The sequence below is a fragment of the Prionailurus viverrinus genome, chromosome C1, assembly GCF_022837055.1.
Source record: "Prionailurus viverrinus isolate Anna chromosome C1, UM_Priviv_1.0, whole genome shotgun sequence".
NCBI classification, from domain to species: Eukaryota; Metazoa; Chordata; class Mammalia; order Carnivora; family Felidae; genus Prionailurus; species Prionailurus viverrinus.
Genome location: NC_062568.1, coordinates 63,349,325 through 63,364,147, shown reverse-complemented (window position 1 = coordinate 63,364,147; position 14,823 = coordinate 63,349,325). Strand labels below are relative to the sequence as shown.

General features: G+C 37.8%; 1 protein-coding gene across 5 annotated transcripts in view; it reads right to left on the bottom strand.

The window, feature by feature from the left end:
* The window catches only part of GRB14 (growth factor receptor bound protein 14), a 122,997-nt gene that overhangs the window by 22,629 nt on the left and 85,545 nt on the right, over positions 1–14,823 (bottom strand). For all 5 annotated transcript variants that reach the window (XM_047869138.1, XM_047869139.1, XM_047869140.1 and 2 more), the window contains 2 exons: positions 3,592–3,713; positions 1,563–1,637 (listed from right to left, as the gene is read on the bottom strand). In XM_047869138.1, coding sequence (XP_047725094.1) covers positions 1,563–1,637; positions 3,592–3,713 — 197 coding nt within the window. The remainder of the gene's footprint in view (positions 1–1,562; positions 1,638–3,591; positions 3,714–14,823) is intronic.

The window sequence follows — 14,823 nt, the reverse complement described above, 5'->3', positions numbered from 1 at the left end:
GCTGAGAATAGATATGTATGTTTTTAAGTAAATTATTAAATTTTTTAATTTAATGAGCCACAGTTATTAATTAATTGACATGCAAAACAGGCAAGTAGGTTTTTTAGTTTGAGTGCTTTCCAAGTTATTAAACTAAACCAATTAAATTTTAAAAAGGGAGTCACAGAGGTCATACTAGAAAAAGAAGAAACGTTTTAAAAGTGGAAACATTGCCTCTGTGGAGAGAAAAGGTCAGGGGCATATGCAGGACTATCTGATTCCAAAGCTATGATTTTTCTTGTTTTTATAATTTCACATTAAAGTAATATAACTATATTATAGGAGAATTGGGGAAAGGAGGTGGAATAAAAACTCCAGCCCGCCACCCTGTATCCTAAGCCAGTAGTGAAGCACTGAGAGGGCCTGAGAGCGGCGGGGGCGGGGGGGGGGGGGGGTCCTCAGGCATAGCTGCTGGGCCGCTGCCACTCATCCTAATATCCTGATGGGGTGTCTGTGAAACCCAGTGGCATATAAGAAGCTTTCAGGAAAATCTCTTGAGACTAATCACATTTCTAAAATATTGTGAAGAGCGAAAATGAAATATAGCCTATTAAAAGCCCATAGAAAACAGATCTGTACCACCCATTACAGTTACCAGTATATTTAAATACCAATATACTTAAAGTAGTATCTATTATGGAAATATTAAAAGTTGTCTTCTTTAATGGTCAGAAAATATTGAGTGGGTCTGAGGATGCCTGAAGGCTTAGATCAAAAGTGCCTGAAGGCTTAGATAAAAACATTGCTCAACATTAACCTGTTAACAATGGCAGAGCTTGTGATGTGAAATCTACTAATCTATGAAAAATAAAATAACTGAAATCATTCTTTTATTTTAATGAAAATATCTTTTAAAAATGATCTTGTAAAGCCACTTCCAGTTTGGCAGAAACGAGCCCAACAGATACAAAACTAAGGAGACTCTTAATTAAATAACTAGCATTCTTAATTCAGCTAAAACATTTCAAAATTCTGCTCAACATGGCTATGACACATGTCAGCATATGACACATGGCTATGACACATGTCAGTATATGATATGTATGTGTGTGTGTATATATATATATTTATTTATATCTGTTTTTCTCCTTTCACTTAATTGCTGAATATTTTACCACAAATGGATTGAGAGTACTTATTATAAAAGTTAATACTAAATATCTGTCAGTAAAATGCCTACACTTTACTGAGGATTTTGATTTTTCAAAAAGACTAACATAATCTTTAAACACATCATAGAACAAATTACTCTGCAAGTTTCCTTTCATGATACACATTCCTTTCACAATTGGCCAAAACTGGGAAGAAAAATGGGGTTAGGAGGCTTTCCTGATTTAGGGAATTCTTTATTCAGATTTTGTTCTTTCCTTTCCTATTCTTTCTTTTCTTTTTAGTTTCACCTCCAGCAAAAATTAATCAGTCAAGGTATACCATTTCAAAATCTGGGCATGTATAAATATGGACCTTAAAGTTCCTCTTTATCATGCTGTTACTTAACATACTTCAATGGGAATATATTTTACCTGCAAAATCTGTGTGGGGGATATTTCACCATTGGTTTCAGTTGCAAAAGACACCATATGCTCTGGAAAAAAATACTGGCAAAAAGATAGAGGTTACATTATCTCAAAAGCCATGCTAGAAAAGATTCAGTATGACCAATATAGTAAGCTAGAGCAAAAGTTCTCTAAGTCACTGTGTTGAAAATTCACCTGAAGTGTTTTGTTTTGTTTTGTTTTGTTTTGTTTTGTTTTGTTTTGTTTTGTTTCTTTTTTAATGCCAGTCCCTGGACTCTACTTTCATGTATCTTAAGGGGAAGGTGTGGGTAGGGCCCAAAGATTAGCAAACACCCTCAGATAATGGAGATGCAGAGATCCACATACGTCAAGTTACCAAACACTGCTTTCACGATGGCAGCGTGCTTGCTCCCGTATCTCTTCCCTGAGTCCTACAGCCATTCTGGCTGGCAGGTGCTAGAGGATTCTCAACTCCATTTCACAAACTCAAGGCTCATAGAAGTAGACGGTATAACCCAGGTCACAGCCACATGTAGAGGAGCCAGGACTTACAATAGGGCCAGAGGCTAAAAGTCCAGTCCTTTCAACCTACTCTTTGTCCAACCTTGTTTAATCATAAAATTCACCTAGGACAGTTGTTTAAAACTGGAATTCCCAGGCTTCATTCCTGGGGTGTCTGATTCAGTAGGTCTGGGTAGGTCTTGGGTCCTATGCTTTTAATAAGCACTCTCTCCACCCCCAGGTAATTTTTATAATCAGACAAGTTTGGGAAAATATAGACCTCTATACTTCCTGGAAGGACAGGCCTTTACAACAGCTCTATTAACATTTGGTCTAATACTGTGTTCAATATTAGTTACGGCATTCCTGGCCTCTACCCGCTAACAGCCCTCCTGTCCCTCCACCCCAGTAATGACAGGCAAAAATGTCTCCAGACATTGTCAAAACACCCCCAGTTGAGAACCACTGCTCTAGGTCTACAAAATGAGTGTACAGACTTTTTAAAATAATAATAATAATAATAATAATAATAATAACAACCATAATGATATATAACCCAAAACAAGCACTAAACTATATGCCTTTAACTATACTTTTAAATTCTTGCTTTTAACAAAGATTCACAACAAGAAAATAGTTTCCCTTCAAATTCTAATTCTATTTAATTTTTATTAGTACTCTTTTATTTTCTTTGTCAAAGATCACTCCATTATGTTTTTATTAATAGGTTCAAATAAAAGAGAACATAAGAGGTCTTTCAGGGTTTGAAAATATTCTATTATAGTATGTATCATATATTTTTCATAAAGGATCATTTCAATTCAATTATCCAAAACTTAGTGTAAAAATACGCTATAGCTGCAGAGACAAAAACAATTTAAAATAATGAGCCCAGGGGCTCTTTTGACTTCTGCAGATACCTAGTCTTCGCTAGGAATGTGACACACATTTATTTTCTTTTAAAGAGCACTATAATGAAAGAAGTATTTATTGGATAATGCTCTGGTCTTTAGCTCATTTCTACTTAGCTCAGTAATTATTGCACTGAAAAAATATTTTGGAACAACAAGATTCATGTCAATAATTTTTGGCTGAGCTATAGCACTCCAAACAATCATCAATCTGTTTTTACTTTAGAAATTTTCTTATTTAAATTTCCTACATTCTTTGAAAAGTGTTAAACTATAATATTTTGGAGCTGCTTGAGAATATCTAATAATTGATTTCCCAAATTAAATGTATATTTGTTTTCTTAAAAAGCAAGAAGAAGAAGAAATAGCTCCCCCAAACTACCTATCTGAACTTCTATGATCATACTGACTAATCATTGATAAAGTAAGAAAAAAACATAATTATGATTTTAAAGGAACAGAATTCTGACCTACAATTTACCAAATAGGAAATTACATTTTATTCATAGCTACCAAATAGGAAATTATACTTTATTCATAGTGATTCTTTTCTTCACAAAAAATAAAATAAAATTTAACAAATCCATTTATTTTCTCTAACTACTAATGGGGATTTCACTTACCATTGGGTTTTTAAAGAATTCATATTTGGCATAATTTTTTCTAAAGTATAGTTTATTTTCTTCTTCCATTCCCCAGTTAGATAGCACTTCCATCACCAGCTCGTGGTCTTCTATTGTTCTTTCTGTAAGGAATGTTTCAGTGAGTATGTCAACAGATAGATGCATGGATGGACAGATGAATGAATAGATAGACAGACAAATAGGCAGGTAGAAAGAAATGTGTGTGGACACATGTATCCATACAAATATATAAAATATATTATGTATCTTTACTAAATACAGCAAATTTCAACTCAATTCTAGGATAGCCAGGTTGATAATATTTTCGGCAACTTTGAATTAGTAATGTTGATTTTTATACCAAAGCAGACTGTAACCTGAGGAGAAAAAATGACAAAATATCACAATGCACTTTTTGGTAATTCTCAATTCCTTTTATTGCCATGTAAATTATAATTAAGTTTGATAACAAATCTGCATTAAGAATTTAGGAGGTATTCTTTTTCTCCAGCTCATCGTGATGCCAAAATTAAAATATTTGCCTCAAGGTTGAACAATTCACCCTATTAAGAGATGAAAAATGTTGACAGGTTCAAAAATGCATTTGAGACACATAATCTGGATAGTTGAGAAAAATTAAAATAAATGCTTTAAAAGGAAAAATTTTAATGCAAGCACATACAATTTTAAGAAACCTAATTTCTAGGGGCACTTTATGCTTTCAAAACTAATGTTTAGGCAACTATATTTTGTATTAACAATGAAGATAATTAGGTAGGGTGGGAAGACACTTAGGAGGAAAGGTACTTAAATGAAATAGGCAGCGACAACTTTAAAGAGGTGAACATAACATACACAACTCGTATTTTAATAAGAAACCTGATGTCTATAGCAGTGCTATTCAAAGAGCCCCAAACTGAAAACTACCCAATGCCTATCAGCCTGAGAATGAACGAATGAATAACTTGTGTAAATTTACACAGTGACATACATACTACAACACACAACTGTATGGGTGAATTTCACAAACATGATATTAAATGAAAGAAGTCAGACACAAAGAATAGTACATAGTACATGACTACACTTACATGAAATTCAATACAGGCGAAATAAATCTGTGGTGTTAGAAATCAAGATAATAGGGATAGTGGGTGAGGGAGCAGGAGTATGACGGGAACCACTGGGTATGGGAAATACTATTTCTTGTTCTGGGTGTTGCATATCCAAGTTTATGTAACATTTGAGAGTTCATTGAGTTGTCCACATATGGCTTGTTCACTTTTCTTAAGGTATGTCATACCTCAATAACAGAAATAAAGAAACAACAATAAAGAAAAGTTACTGTGAAATTACTAGTGTAAAACAGGAAGTGAAGAACAGCCAACTAAGGAATACAGAAACCCTCTGCTTTTTTTAGGTGCTTCTAGGACCTTTTTGGAAAGTATCGTGTCTCAGACATTCAACACTCAGTAGTGATCTGTGACCTACAACACCTGAACCCTTGAAAGTAAAGTCATACTTAAATGGAAGCTTATTCATCTGAAAGGAAATTCTCGTAAGAGCTCAATGAATATGGATGACTTCAAGTTAAGTGCGTATCAACACTCTGGGTTCTGTTCCTAACTCCAATGGCTCTTTTTCTGTCTCATTGACAAGCTTCCATGGTTCCTCCCTCCTAAGATGTCATCTTTGGCTCAATTTTTTTTTCCCTTTCTTAAACTAATTCACTCTCTTCTCTTCAGCCATTCCATCTGTCAAGTTCCTTGAGATGGAATCTCTGGCCACAGTTACTTTCACTCGTGCTCTAGTTCTAGCTGCTAGACTTTCCACCACCTCATACATAGTTTGTCTAAATCCAGAGTCAGTATGGTGATTCCCCCAAAATATTAATTCCAACAATGCCAATTCTGAGTATATAGCCAAAAGAAGCAAAAGCAGGGTGAGAACAGATATTTTTACACTAATGTTCACAGTAGCATCCTTCACAAGAGGTGGAAACACTCTACTGCCCACCAACAGATGAATGGATAAACACGTACTACAAACATACAATGGGATACTTAGCCTTAAAAAGGAATGACACATGCTACAACAGGGATGGACCTAAAAGATATTATATGTAAAATAAGAATACACAAGAACAGATACTGCATGATTCCATTTATAGAATGGTACAAATAGACAAATTCATAAAGATGGGAAGTAGAATGGTGGTGGCCAGGGACTAGGGAGCAAGGAGTTATTGTTTAATGGATTTGGAGTTTCACCATGAGAAGATAAAAATGTTCTGGAGAGGGACAGTGGCGATGGTTGCACAACAATATGAATGTACATAATGCCAATGAACTACGCTCTTAAAAATGGTAACTTTGGGGCGCCTGGGTGGCGCAGTCGGTTAAGCATCCGGCTTCAGCCAGGTCACGATCTCGCGGTCGTCGGCGAGTTCGAGCCCCGCGTCGGGCTCTGGGCTGATGGCTCAGAGCCTGGAGCCTGTTTCCGATTCTGTGTCTCCCTCTCTCTCTGCCCCTCCCCCATTCATGCTCTGTCTCTCTCTGTCCCAAAAATAAACGTTGAAAAAAAAAAATTAAAAAAAAAATGGTAACTTTTATGTTATGTACATTTTATCAAAATAAAAAAATAAACTTGAAAACAAAGTCTTCTTCTTTTTTCTCTTTCAAACTGCTTTTTCCTAAATTCTCCTATCTCCATTGTGTCTTTATATCCACTCCCATGACCTCCACTTTTGCTACCCCCAGATACCAGAGATTTTCCCTCCAAGTGTCTCTCACACAACCAACAACTCCTCACTCATTCTCATGATCACAATCCCAATTTAGACCCTCACCTTTCTTAACTAATCTCCAAACCTCTAGTTTCTTATTTTTGTAATCCAACCTGGACACTAATACTATAACAAGCTTCATAAAACATATGTGTCAACGTGACCCTTGCTCAAAAAGCTTATCTACTTCCTACTTTCTATGGGATAAACCCATGGAGTTTAGCAGTTATACCATTCATTCATCCATCCACTTGGCAAATATTTCTTGAAGGCCTACCACGTGTCAGACATTCATCCTGGGGCTTGGAATTTTGTAGTGAATAAAACAGTCAAAAATCCCTGCCTCATGGAGTTTTCATTCTAATGAGAAGATACAGACTATAAATAAAATGCAACTCTTAAAAGGCAGGAATAAATACTACAAAGAAAAATAGAGCAGGGCATAGGAAAAGAGGAGGTCATAGGGGAAAGGAATTCATTTCAAGAGCTTGCCGGATAGATCTCGCTGAGAAGGTAATATTTGAACAAAGACCCAAAGGAGCAGGGGGCATGAGCCAAGCAGACACCTACAGGAAGAACAAGAACAAAGCCTTTGAGGCAAGAGCAACGTTCCGTGTTTGAAGTACAGCAAGGAGGTTAATGCGGCTGAAGCTGAGTGAGCAAAGGGGCAAGTACTAGGAGAAGAGGTTAGAGAAGCAATGGTGATGAGCTAGAAGGAGGCCTAGGAAAGACCCTGCAGTTCATAGTGAAGCTCTGGCCTTTCCTTGGAGTTTGAGGAGAAGTCACTTTGAATAGAGAAATAACACGAACTGACTTATATTTTCATTGGATTGCATCGGCTGCGGAGGAGAGCTGATTTTAAAAGCTTCAAGGTGGGAACATCTAGGTGGCTTAGTCAGTTGAGCCGCCTGACTCTTGATTTTGGCTCAGGTCATGTCTCACAGTTGTGAGACTGAGCCCCACATAGGGCTCTGTGCTGACAGCACAGTGTATGGATCCTGCTTAGGATTCTCTCTCTCTCTCTCTCTCTCTCTCTCTCTCTCTATCTATCTCTCTGCCCTTCCCCCACTCACATGTGTGCTCTCTCTCACTCTATCTTTCAAAATAAATAAAAAACTTAAAAAAAAAGACTTAAGGGTGGAAGCAGGAAGCACATTTAGTAGAATATTACAATTAATGAGGGGAGAGATGATACGGCTTGGATTAGAGTGGCAGCGGTGGAGACGTACAAAGCAGGCAGAATCTGGACATATTCTGAAGATAGAGCCAACAGGATTGGCTGACAAATCGGATAGGAAATGGAAAAGAGAGGGTAGTTAGGGGAGACACCAAGGTCCTCCACTCAAGCTCTTGGAAGGATTGTGTTGCTATCAATGAGTCTGAAAAACTATTAAGTGGGTTGGGAGAGTCAGCAGTCACTGAGATATCCCATGGGAAGTCACATCCCTAACAATCTCTCTAACCTTAATTTGGTCTCCTCACACAAACCAGCTGATATTTTCAAGCTTATGAAACCCAGGTTCACATTAAAAATACTATTTGCTAGGCATGATATCCGTATTTTTTGCAACTGCACAGGAAGAAAATTTCAATGTAGTCGGCAAAATGTTTGCTTGTTTGTTTTACCAACCTGTGTTTCTTTGTACCCATTGCCTCTCTCTACCACTGAAGAAACATCGTATGTTCTGACCTCAAGCTACACTATACAGAGAGGAAAAAAAATAAAGAAACGCATTTCCTCTACTTTTGAACTTCACAACAGACCTCACCAATCTTTGACAAATATAAGTGCTTGGGGAGAATCATGTCTAGCCAATCCTTGATTGCCTCATACAAGGATCCACTTTCTATCTTCTGGGAAAGGAGCTGTGGTTAACATGTTAGTGAAGAAAAGGACGGAGTAGAGACTGTGCTAGATAATAATAAGTGGATGGTATAGGTCCCAAGTGACCCTGTATCCTGTCCCCTTCCAGAATGAGAATGCTTTCAGGGTGATGAGTCGATGGTGATAAAACACCAGATAAGTTTAACGGTGGTATGTGGCTCAAACCAGAGGGTAGCCTTAGGAGACATCTCGTTTCCAATAGAAGCCCTACGTCCAGCATGGTGGAGAAGCCATAACTGAGGGCAACATCAGGGCAGATGAGTCCATGGCATTCCACTCTGAAGAAAGAGCATGGCAGTAGCACCACATCTCCAGCAGGTACAGGGAAGAGCTAAGACAAGAGTTCAGACTTAGGGGGCTGTATGGTTCAGTCAATAAGCTTGACAGGAACAGAACATGAACAGCTGGACAAGAGTTAGGCAAACACCTGTCCTGGGACTTAATGCCTCAGCAGAAGGTTGCAGAAGTGAAAGCAGGTCTGAATTTTCAACTGAGAATATTTTAATCCCGTATGTAACTCATTTACAGAACCTGAATTTATTATTAACCCCAACAAGACTGAGAACAATCCACACAAAAAAATAAATACACAGAAGATTAAACTGTCTGCTGTGAAGAAGGCAGGAGGCTGAAAGTAAAAAAACTATTCAAATTATTGAAATAAAGGAAGTTACATTTTTGTAAGTCTCCATCTGAGACCTTTCTCCTTGCCATATTTAATTCTTTTAATATTTTCAGTTCAGTACGCTGAACAATGGCTCCAAAGACATCTGGAACCTATAAATGTTGCCTTATATGGCAAAGTCTTTGCAGATGTCATTAACTTAAAGAGACTGAGAGGAAGAGATTATCCTGAATTATTGAGGTAGGCTCTAAATCCAGTCACAAGGATCTTTATGAGACAGCGACAGAAAGAGATGTGACCCAAACAGAAGAGGAAAGGGCAATGTGACCACAGGGGCAGACTCAAGTGACACAGCCACAAGCCAAGAACGATGGCAACCACCAGAAGATGGACGAAGCAAGGAACGGATTCCCTCTAAAGCCCCAGAAAGAGCCTGGCCCTGCCATCATCTTGATTTCAGCCCAGTGACATCAATTTTGGACTTCTCACCTCCAGAACTGTTACAGATTACATTTCTGTTGTTTGAAGCCACCAGGTCTGTGGTAAAGTAATATCACAGCTTCATGAGAGTTATATTTCCATTTTTCAGAACAGTGAACATCTCAGGATTTGAAGAGCAGCCAGGTGTCTGATCCCAAGTCAATGCTTCTCCTCTGCAAGTATTGCCTCTGCCTTCACTACAGCTCCCACTTGAGGGGCACCCCCTGCAGCCTCTGCTGGGCCTATTTATATCCTGTTCATTCTTTCCATATCAACTAATATCCTCTCTCATGTTCCTGCACCTCTCATGTTTCAGCTGCCTCAAATTCTTTTATTTTGAAATGTGTTCAATAAATATTTGCTAATTAAGTCAATAAAAAACTGCATTTTGAGTGTAAGGAGAAGGAAAATAACGGGCAATATTTCAAATCACATCAATCTTAACCTCACATGAAAGTAACATAAATCACTTGAATTTGGACTGCCCCAAAAGAAGAAATAAAACAAAAAAGGCAGAAAAGCCAAGCTGTATGTGAACAGCTATGACAAGTATGTAACGAAAAGCACTATCAAGTACTATTTGTGACCACCAACCAAGCAGTAGTCTACATGTAAACAAAGCCCAGAGTAACAATGTAGAAAGGAACAATAGAATACAGTATTTGCAGAAAATTTCATGGAACCATAATACCAAACACGTAAGTAATGCATTACTAGCATCAGGAAAATATTCTGGTAATCTTAAGAAGAAAAATTTCTTCAAATAAAGCTAGACTAACTAGAGTATGTGAGATAGGGCAAGACATACTTTGCATTCCTTCAAAGAGGATTTCTGGGTACTCTACTGAAAATTCAGAAAACACATAAGAAAGCAGACAAAGCCCAGAGGATCAGATGCAGCTATAGGTTCTCACCTCACACACTGCCCTGGTAATGGAGATAAAACTTGCCTAGTACACAACCTGGCTTTTCAAAATCGTATTATATTAATAAGCATCTTCAATTTATATATTTGTATCCAAATTTGGATGCGCTGTCATATACCATCCTACAACCAAACCTCATTACGTTAAAGGATTAATGTTACAATAATCCAAATAACCCTAAAAGGCATAATTATCAGTTAATCACATCTTGCACAAAATTCATGGTTTCTTTTTTTCAAGGCAGACACCTAACTAAATACAAATCTTAACAGGGAGGAGCTCAACATGAAGATACAAGATGCCTAGATGGATAACTTTGAGAGGAAAACAAAAAAGCTCATAAGGGGGGGTGAAAAGTTGCGGAAGACTGGCTTTGCTTTGCTTAGGTTAGGCCTGGGACATCATTACCAAGACCTGAGAACAGAGAAAACAAAACAAGTACTGGTCCAGAGGGCTTCTAACTAACTTTCCATTGACGCTTCCTCTTTCGCACCATTCTAAAACCAAGTGGATTTTAACCAGAGGAATGATCCCACTGAATAACTGACAATGCACGTCTTAAATATCAAAAAGAAACAAATTAATTCTGCAACTAGAAGCTCTTTGCTGCAATACTTGAGAACAATTATATTAAGAACTGTCACCCAGAATGAATCCAGAGACTTTTTGGGTTGTCTTGTGATAAATGACCCAGGTAACATTCTCATAAATTCATCATGACTCTTTTAAAGACCTTATTTTTAAAACTTCATAAATTCACCTAAAATACAAACTTCATAAATTCAGCTAAAATACCATATTAAAATATACTATTAAATCTTTATGGATACAAGTCTGCTTAGAAAACTTTTAAAAGTATTTTTCAGTCACTGGAAAGTGAATGACAGGGACTACATACCATTTCTGTGTAGGTAGAAAAATAGAAGAGAAGCCCTCTTAAATAGCTTCAAAACAGCATCCAAAAAAGAGAAAAAAGGGGGAAAAGTCTCCAAACACTAAAGAAAAGCTTTCTTGAAACTAAAACAAAAGCTTCATATCACTTTAAGTTTCATTTCTGTTTCTGATAGATCTGTGAAGTGTCACAGAAATACAATGAAACATTACCAAATAATAAGTACAGAAAATTCTGTTTCTATTTAATTTCAGAAACTTTTTCTTTAAAAACAAAAAGGAAGAAGAAGAGAGGAAAGAAGTTTCTTCTGAAACTGTTGATTTCACTTCAAAGTCTTTTAAAAAAAACCTCAATCCTCCCAGAATGGAAAGTGTTCACCTGTGACCTTCTGCCTGGATTTCTTCGCTGAATCTACTGAAAGTACAGCGTAGGGTTCAAATAGAAACCTGATTCCCTACTCTTCTCATCACTTGATAAGAGAAGAAACAAAAGTGGCTTTTACCTCTAATTCTCCCAGAAAACAATTCTTTGTATACCTTTGTTACAGGAAACTCCAGGAGACAAATGATCCTTGTACTTCTCTGGGCTAGGTAGAAACTACATACATTTTGTCAATCTTATTTTCAGATAAAAATGAACAGCCTCTGACCAAGCAAAACAAAAACTGGAGAAGCAAAGAATTAAATAAGGCTCGATTCTGAAAGGTTCCTTAACCTAAGAAAACTACTTAATACCAGAGAGATTCCCTGGAAAAATTGCTACCACCATATTCAGCTCCCCAAGTACAATTATTAGGAAAATTATGACACTTAGTTTGATGGCTATAAAGGCCCTGCAGATTATTGTTCAACAAATTGAAGTAGTCTTCATATTAACTCAGACTCACCGATCACAACTTGTATTCATAGAAATCTTACTTTTCAGCAAAGCATTTGCATATACATTACCTCAAGCTGACTGGTAAATAACGGAAGAGTTTAGAAACTGCTTCCATAAATTCTAAGTTACGAAATACATCCTTTACAGACTTACAATAAATTTCCATCTGAGCACTGCATCTGATTTCTTTGGCTTCTTTTCCAAGTCTTTTCCTTCTATGTACGTTGTAATCCATCCTTTGAACTGCTTGATATAAGTACCTTATAGTTTAGTATGTTTTAGTTCAGAAACCATTTATTTGTCTTAAACCCTGGCTTACAAAGATGTATTCAGAGATCCATCTCTCATGGAACTACTGTCTAGTTTTCATAATATGACCACTATTAAGATATTTGCAGAAGGGGCGCCTGGGTGGCTCAACCAGTTAAGCGTCCGACTTTGGCTCAGGTCATGATCTCGAGGTCCGTGGGTTCAAGCCCCGTGTCATACTCCATGCTGACAGCTCAGAGCCTGGAGCCTGCTTCAGATTCCATGTCTCACTCTCTCTCTACCCTTCTCCCACCCACACTCTGTCTCTCTTGCTCTCAAAAATAAATAAATATTTTTAAAAATTAAAAAAAAAAGATCGTTGCAGAAAATGTTACAGCAGTTCAGAAGATGGGTAGTTGGCTCACCTTGGAGCTTCAGGAAGATGTCTTAAATCTTTTAAAATTTCTTAAGTTTTTAAAACTGTGTTTCCTTTTTTTTTTTTTGATTCTAAAATAATACATTTCCACTATAGTAAATTTGAAAAGCATGGGCAGCTGACAATCACAATCCATTTTTAAGCTTACCAATCAAAAATTAGCACTTAACATTTCAGTATAATCCCTTCTTGTTTTTTCCCTGGGTCCATATGAATGTATGTATATGAAATTTAGGAGACACTGTGTGTGTGTGTACATATATATATATATATATATATATATATATATATACACATCCAGTCAGTCATCATTATGATTTTATATCTGCCCATATCAGTTTTCAAAGGGAGGACTCCGAAAACATGATCAAAAGCTGCATAACTTACATACTACGATGTACTTTATTACATCCCTTGATTGCTATAACATTTTTCTAATTCATTGATATTGTAAATAACCCTGCTTGAACAGCCCTATACCTATTTCTTGGCCAAATTTGCTTGTTTTCCACACCCCAGTCCAGCATGTACTTGTAGGAACATCCCCTCCTGGGACACAATCCATCACGATCACTCCCAGTGTTTCTGGCACCACTCTGTTATTTTCAGGATTTGCAATTTCCTAAAGGATGTATAAGAAACAGTGGTGCCAGTAAGTACCTTAATTGTCTCAAGAACAGTAAGTATCCTAATTGGAACACAGAAGAGACAGACCTGTCTCCCTACCTGCTCTCAGAGGGAAGGGGCAACTCTACTTGATAAGGCTGAGCATGGGATGCCTCCTAATGCTTTTCTTTCTCTCTCTCAAACCATGGCACTACGTTAGCTGGCTGTCAGCTTGGACAACTGAGGGTTTCCATCTTGCTTTGTTTTCATAATATTTTTAGGAAATGGCTACCAGTTATACCTTACTATCATTTTTAACTAAAATTCCAAGTAAGCCTTGGAAGAGGCATAGCCAGGTAAAGACGGGTGAGAAAGAACTTGCTGAGAATCCTAACAGCACAAGCAAGGAAACCAAGGAGTGGAAACTGTAGTGTATGAGGGCGACTACAGGAACTTCTTTAATGTATAAACGTACAGGAAGAAGAAGGGGAGACACAAGGCTGGAGACAGGAGAGGTAGTCAGGTCATAGGTGTTACAAGCCCTGCAAAGGACCTTGGGCCCTAATGCATGAAGAATCAGGGCTGAATTCACAAGGATAACCTTGGTATGACCAGAGGCAAAGGGACCTGTTATAAGGCTAATATAATACCTGAAGAGAGAGATGATAAGACCTGAATGCAGGCTAGGAGAACAGCGAGAAGGAAAAATCAGCTGGACCAGGAGGCAGATTTAGTTATAACTCTTCGCTGGTTCATCTTTTTTCTTTTCTTTTCTTTTCTTTTCTTTTCTTTTCTTTTCTTTCCTTTTCTTTTCTTTCTTCTTTCTTTTTTTGATGTTTATTTTTGAGAGAGAGAGCACAAACAGGGGAGGAGCAGAGAGAGGGAGGGAAAAGAGGATCTGAAGGTTCCACGCAGACAGCGTCGAGCTGGATGCAGGGCTTGAACTCACGAACTGGCAGCAAGCTGGATGCGGGGCTCAAATTCATGAACCGCGAGATCATGACCTGAGCCAAAGTCAAATGCTCAACTGACTGAGCCACTCAGGCGCCCTACTGGTTCATATTCTCTGCCTCCAGTCTTGGCGTGCCACCAGGACACCACGCCTCCTCAGAGCTCAGGTCAGTTTCAGCAGAGAAGGAAGCCTAGCGCCACATATCCTAAAAGCTTCACAATTATTGGCACTGGTGATAAGAGTGGTCACAATTCTGATGGCCGGTAGGTTACAAACAACGCTGAAAGTACAACCACGTTTCAGCTCCAGACAACAGGAACAACACTTGTGCTTCTTTGGTAAAAAAGAAAAAAAAAAAAAAAGTAAAGGAACAGCTTCAAAGCAGGCGGCTGCGAAGCTCCTTTTTACCACTGTTGTGCACTGTTTCTGTCTTAAAGAGATCACGTGGGGACAGCTGCACACATAAAAATGGTTTCATTAAAAGCCTCCAGTCATTCATTTTGCTTATTAAAGCCAC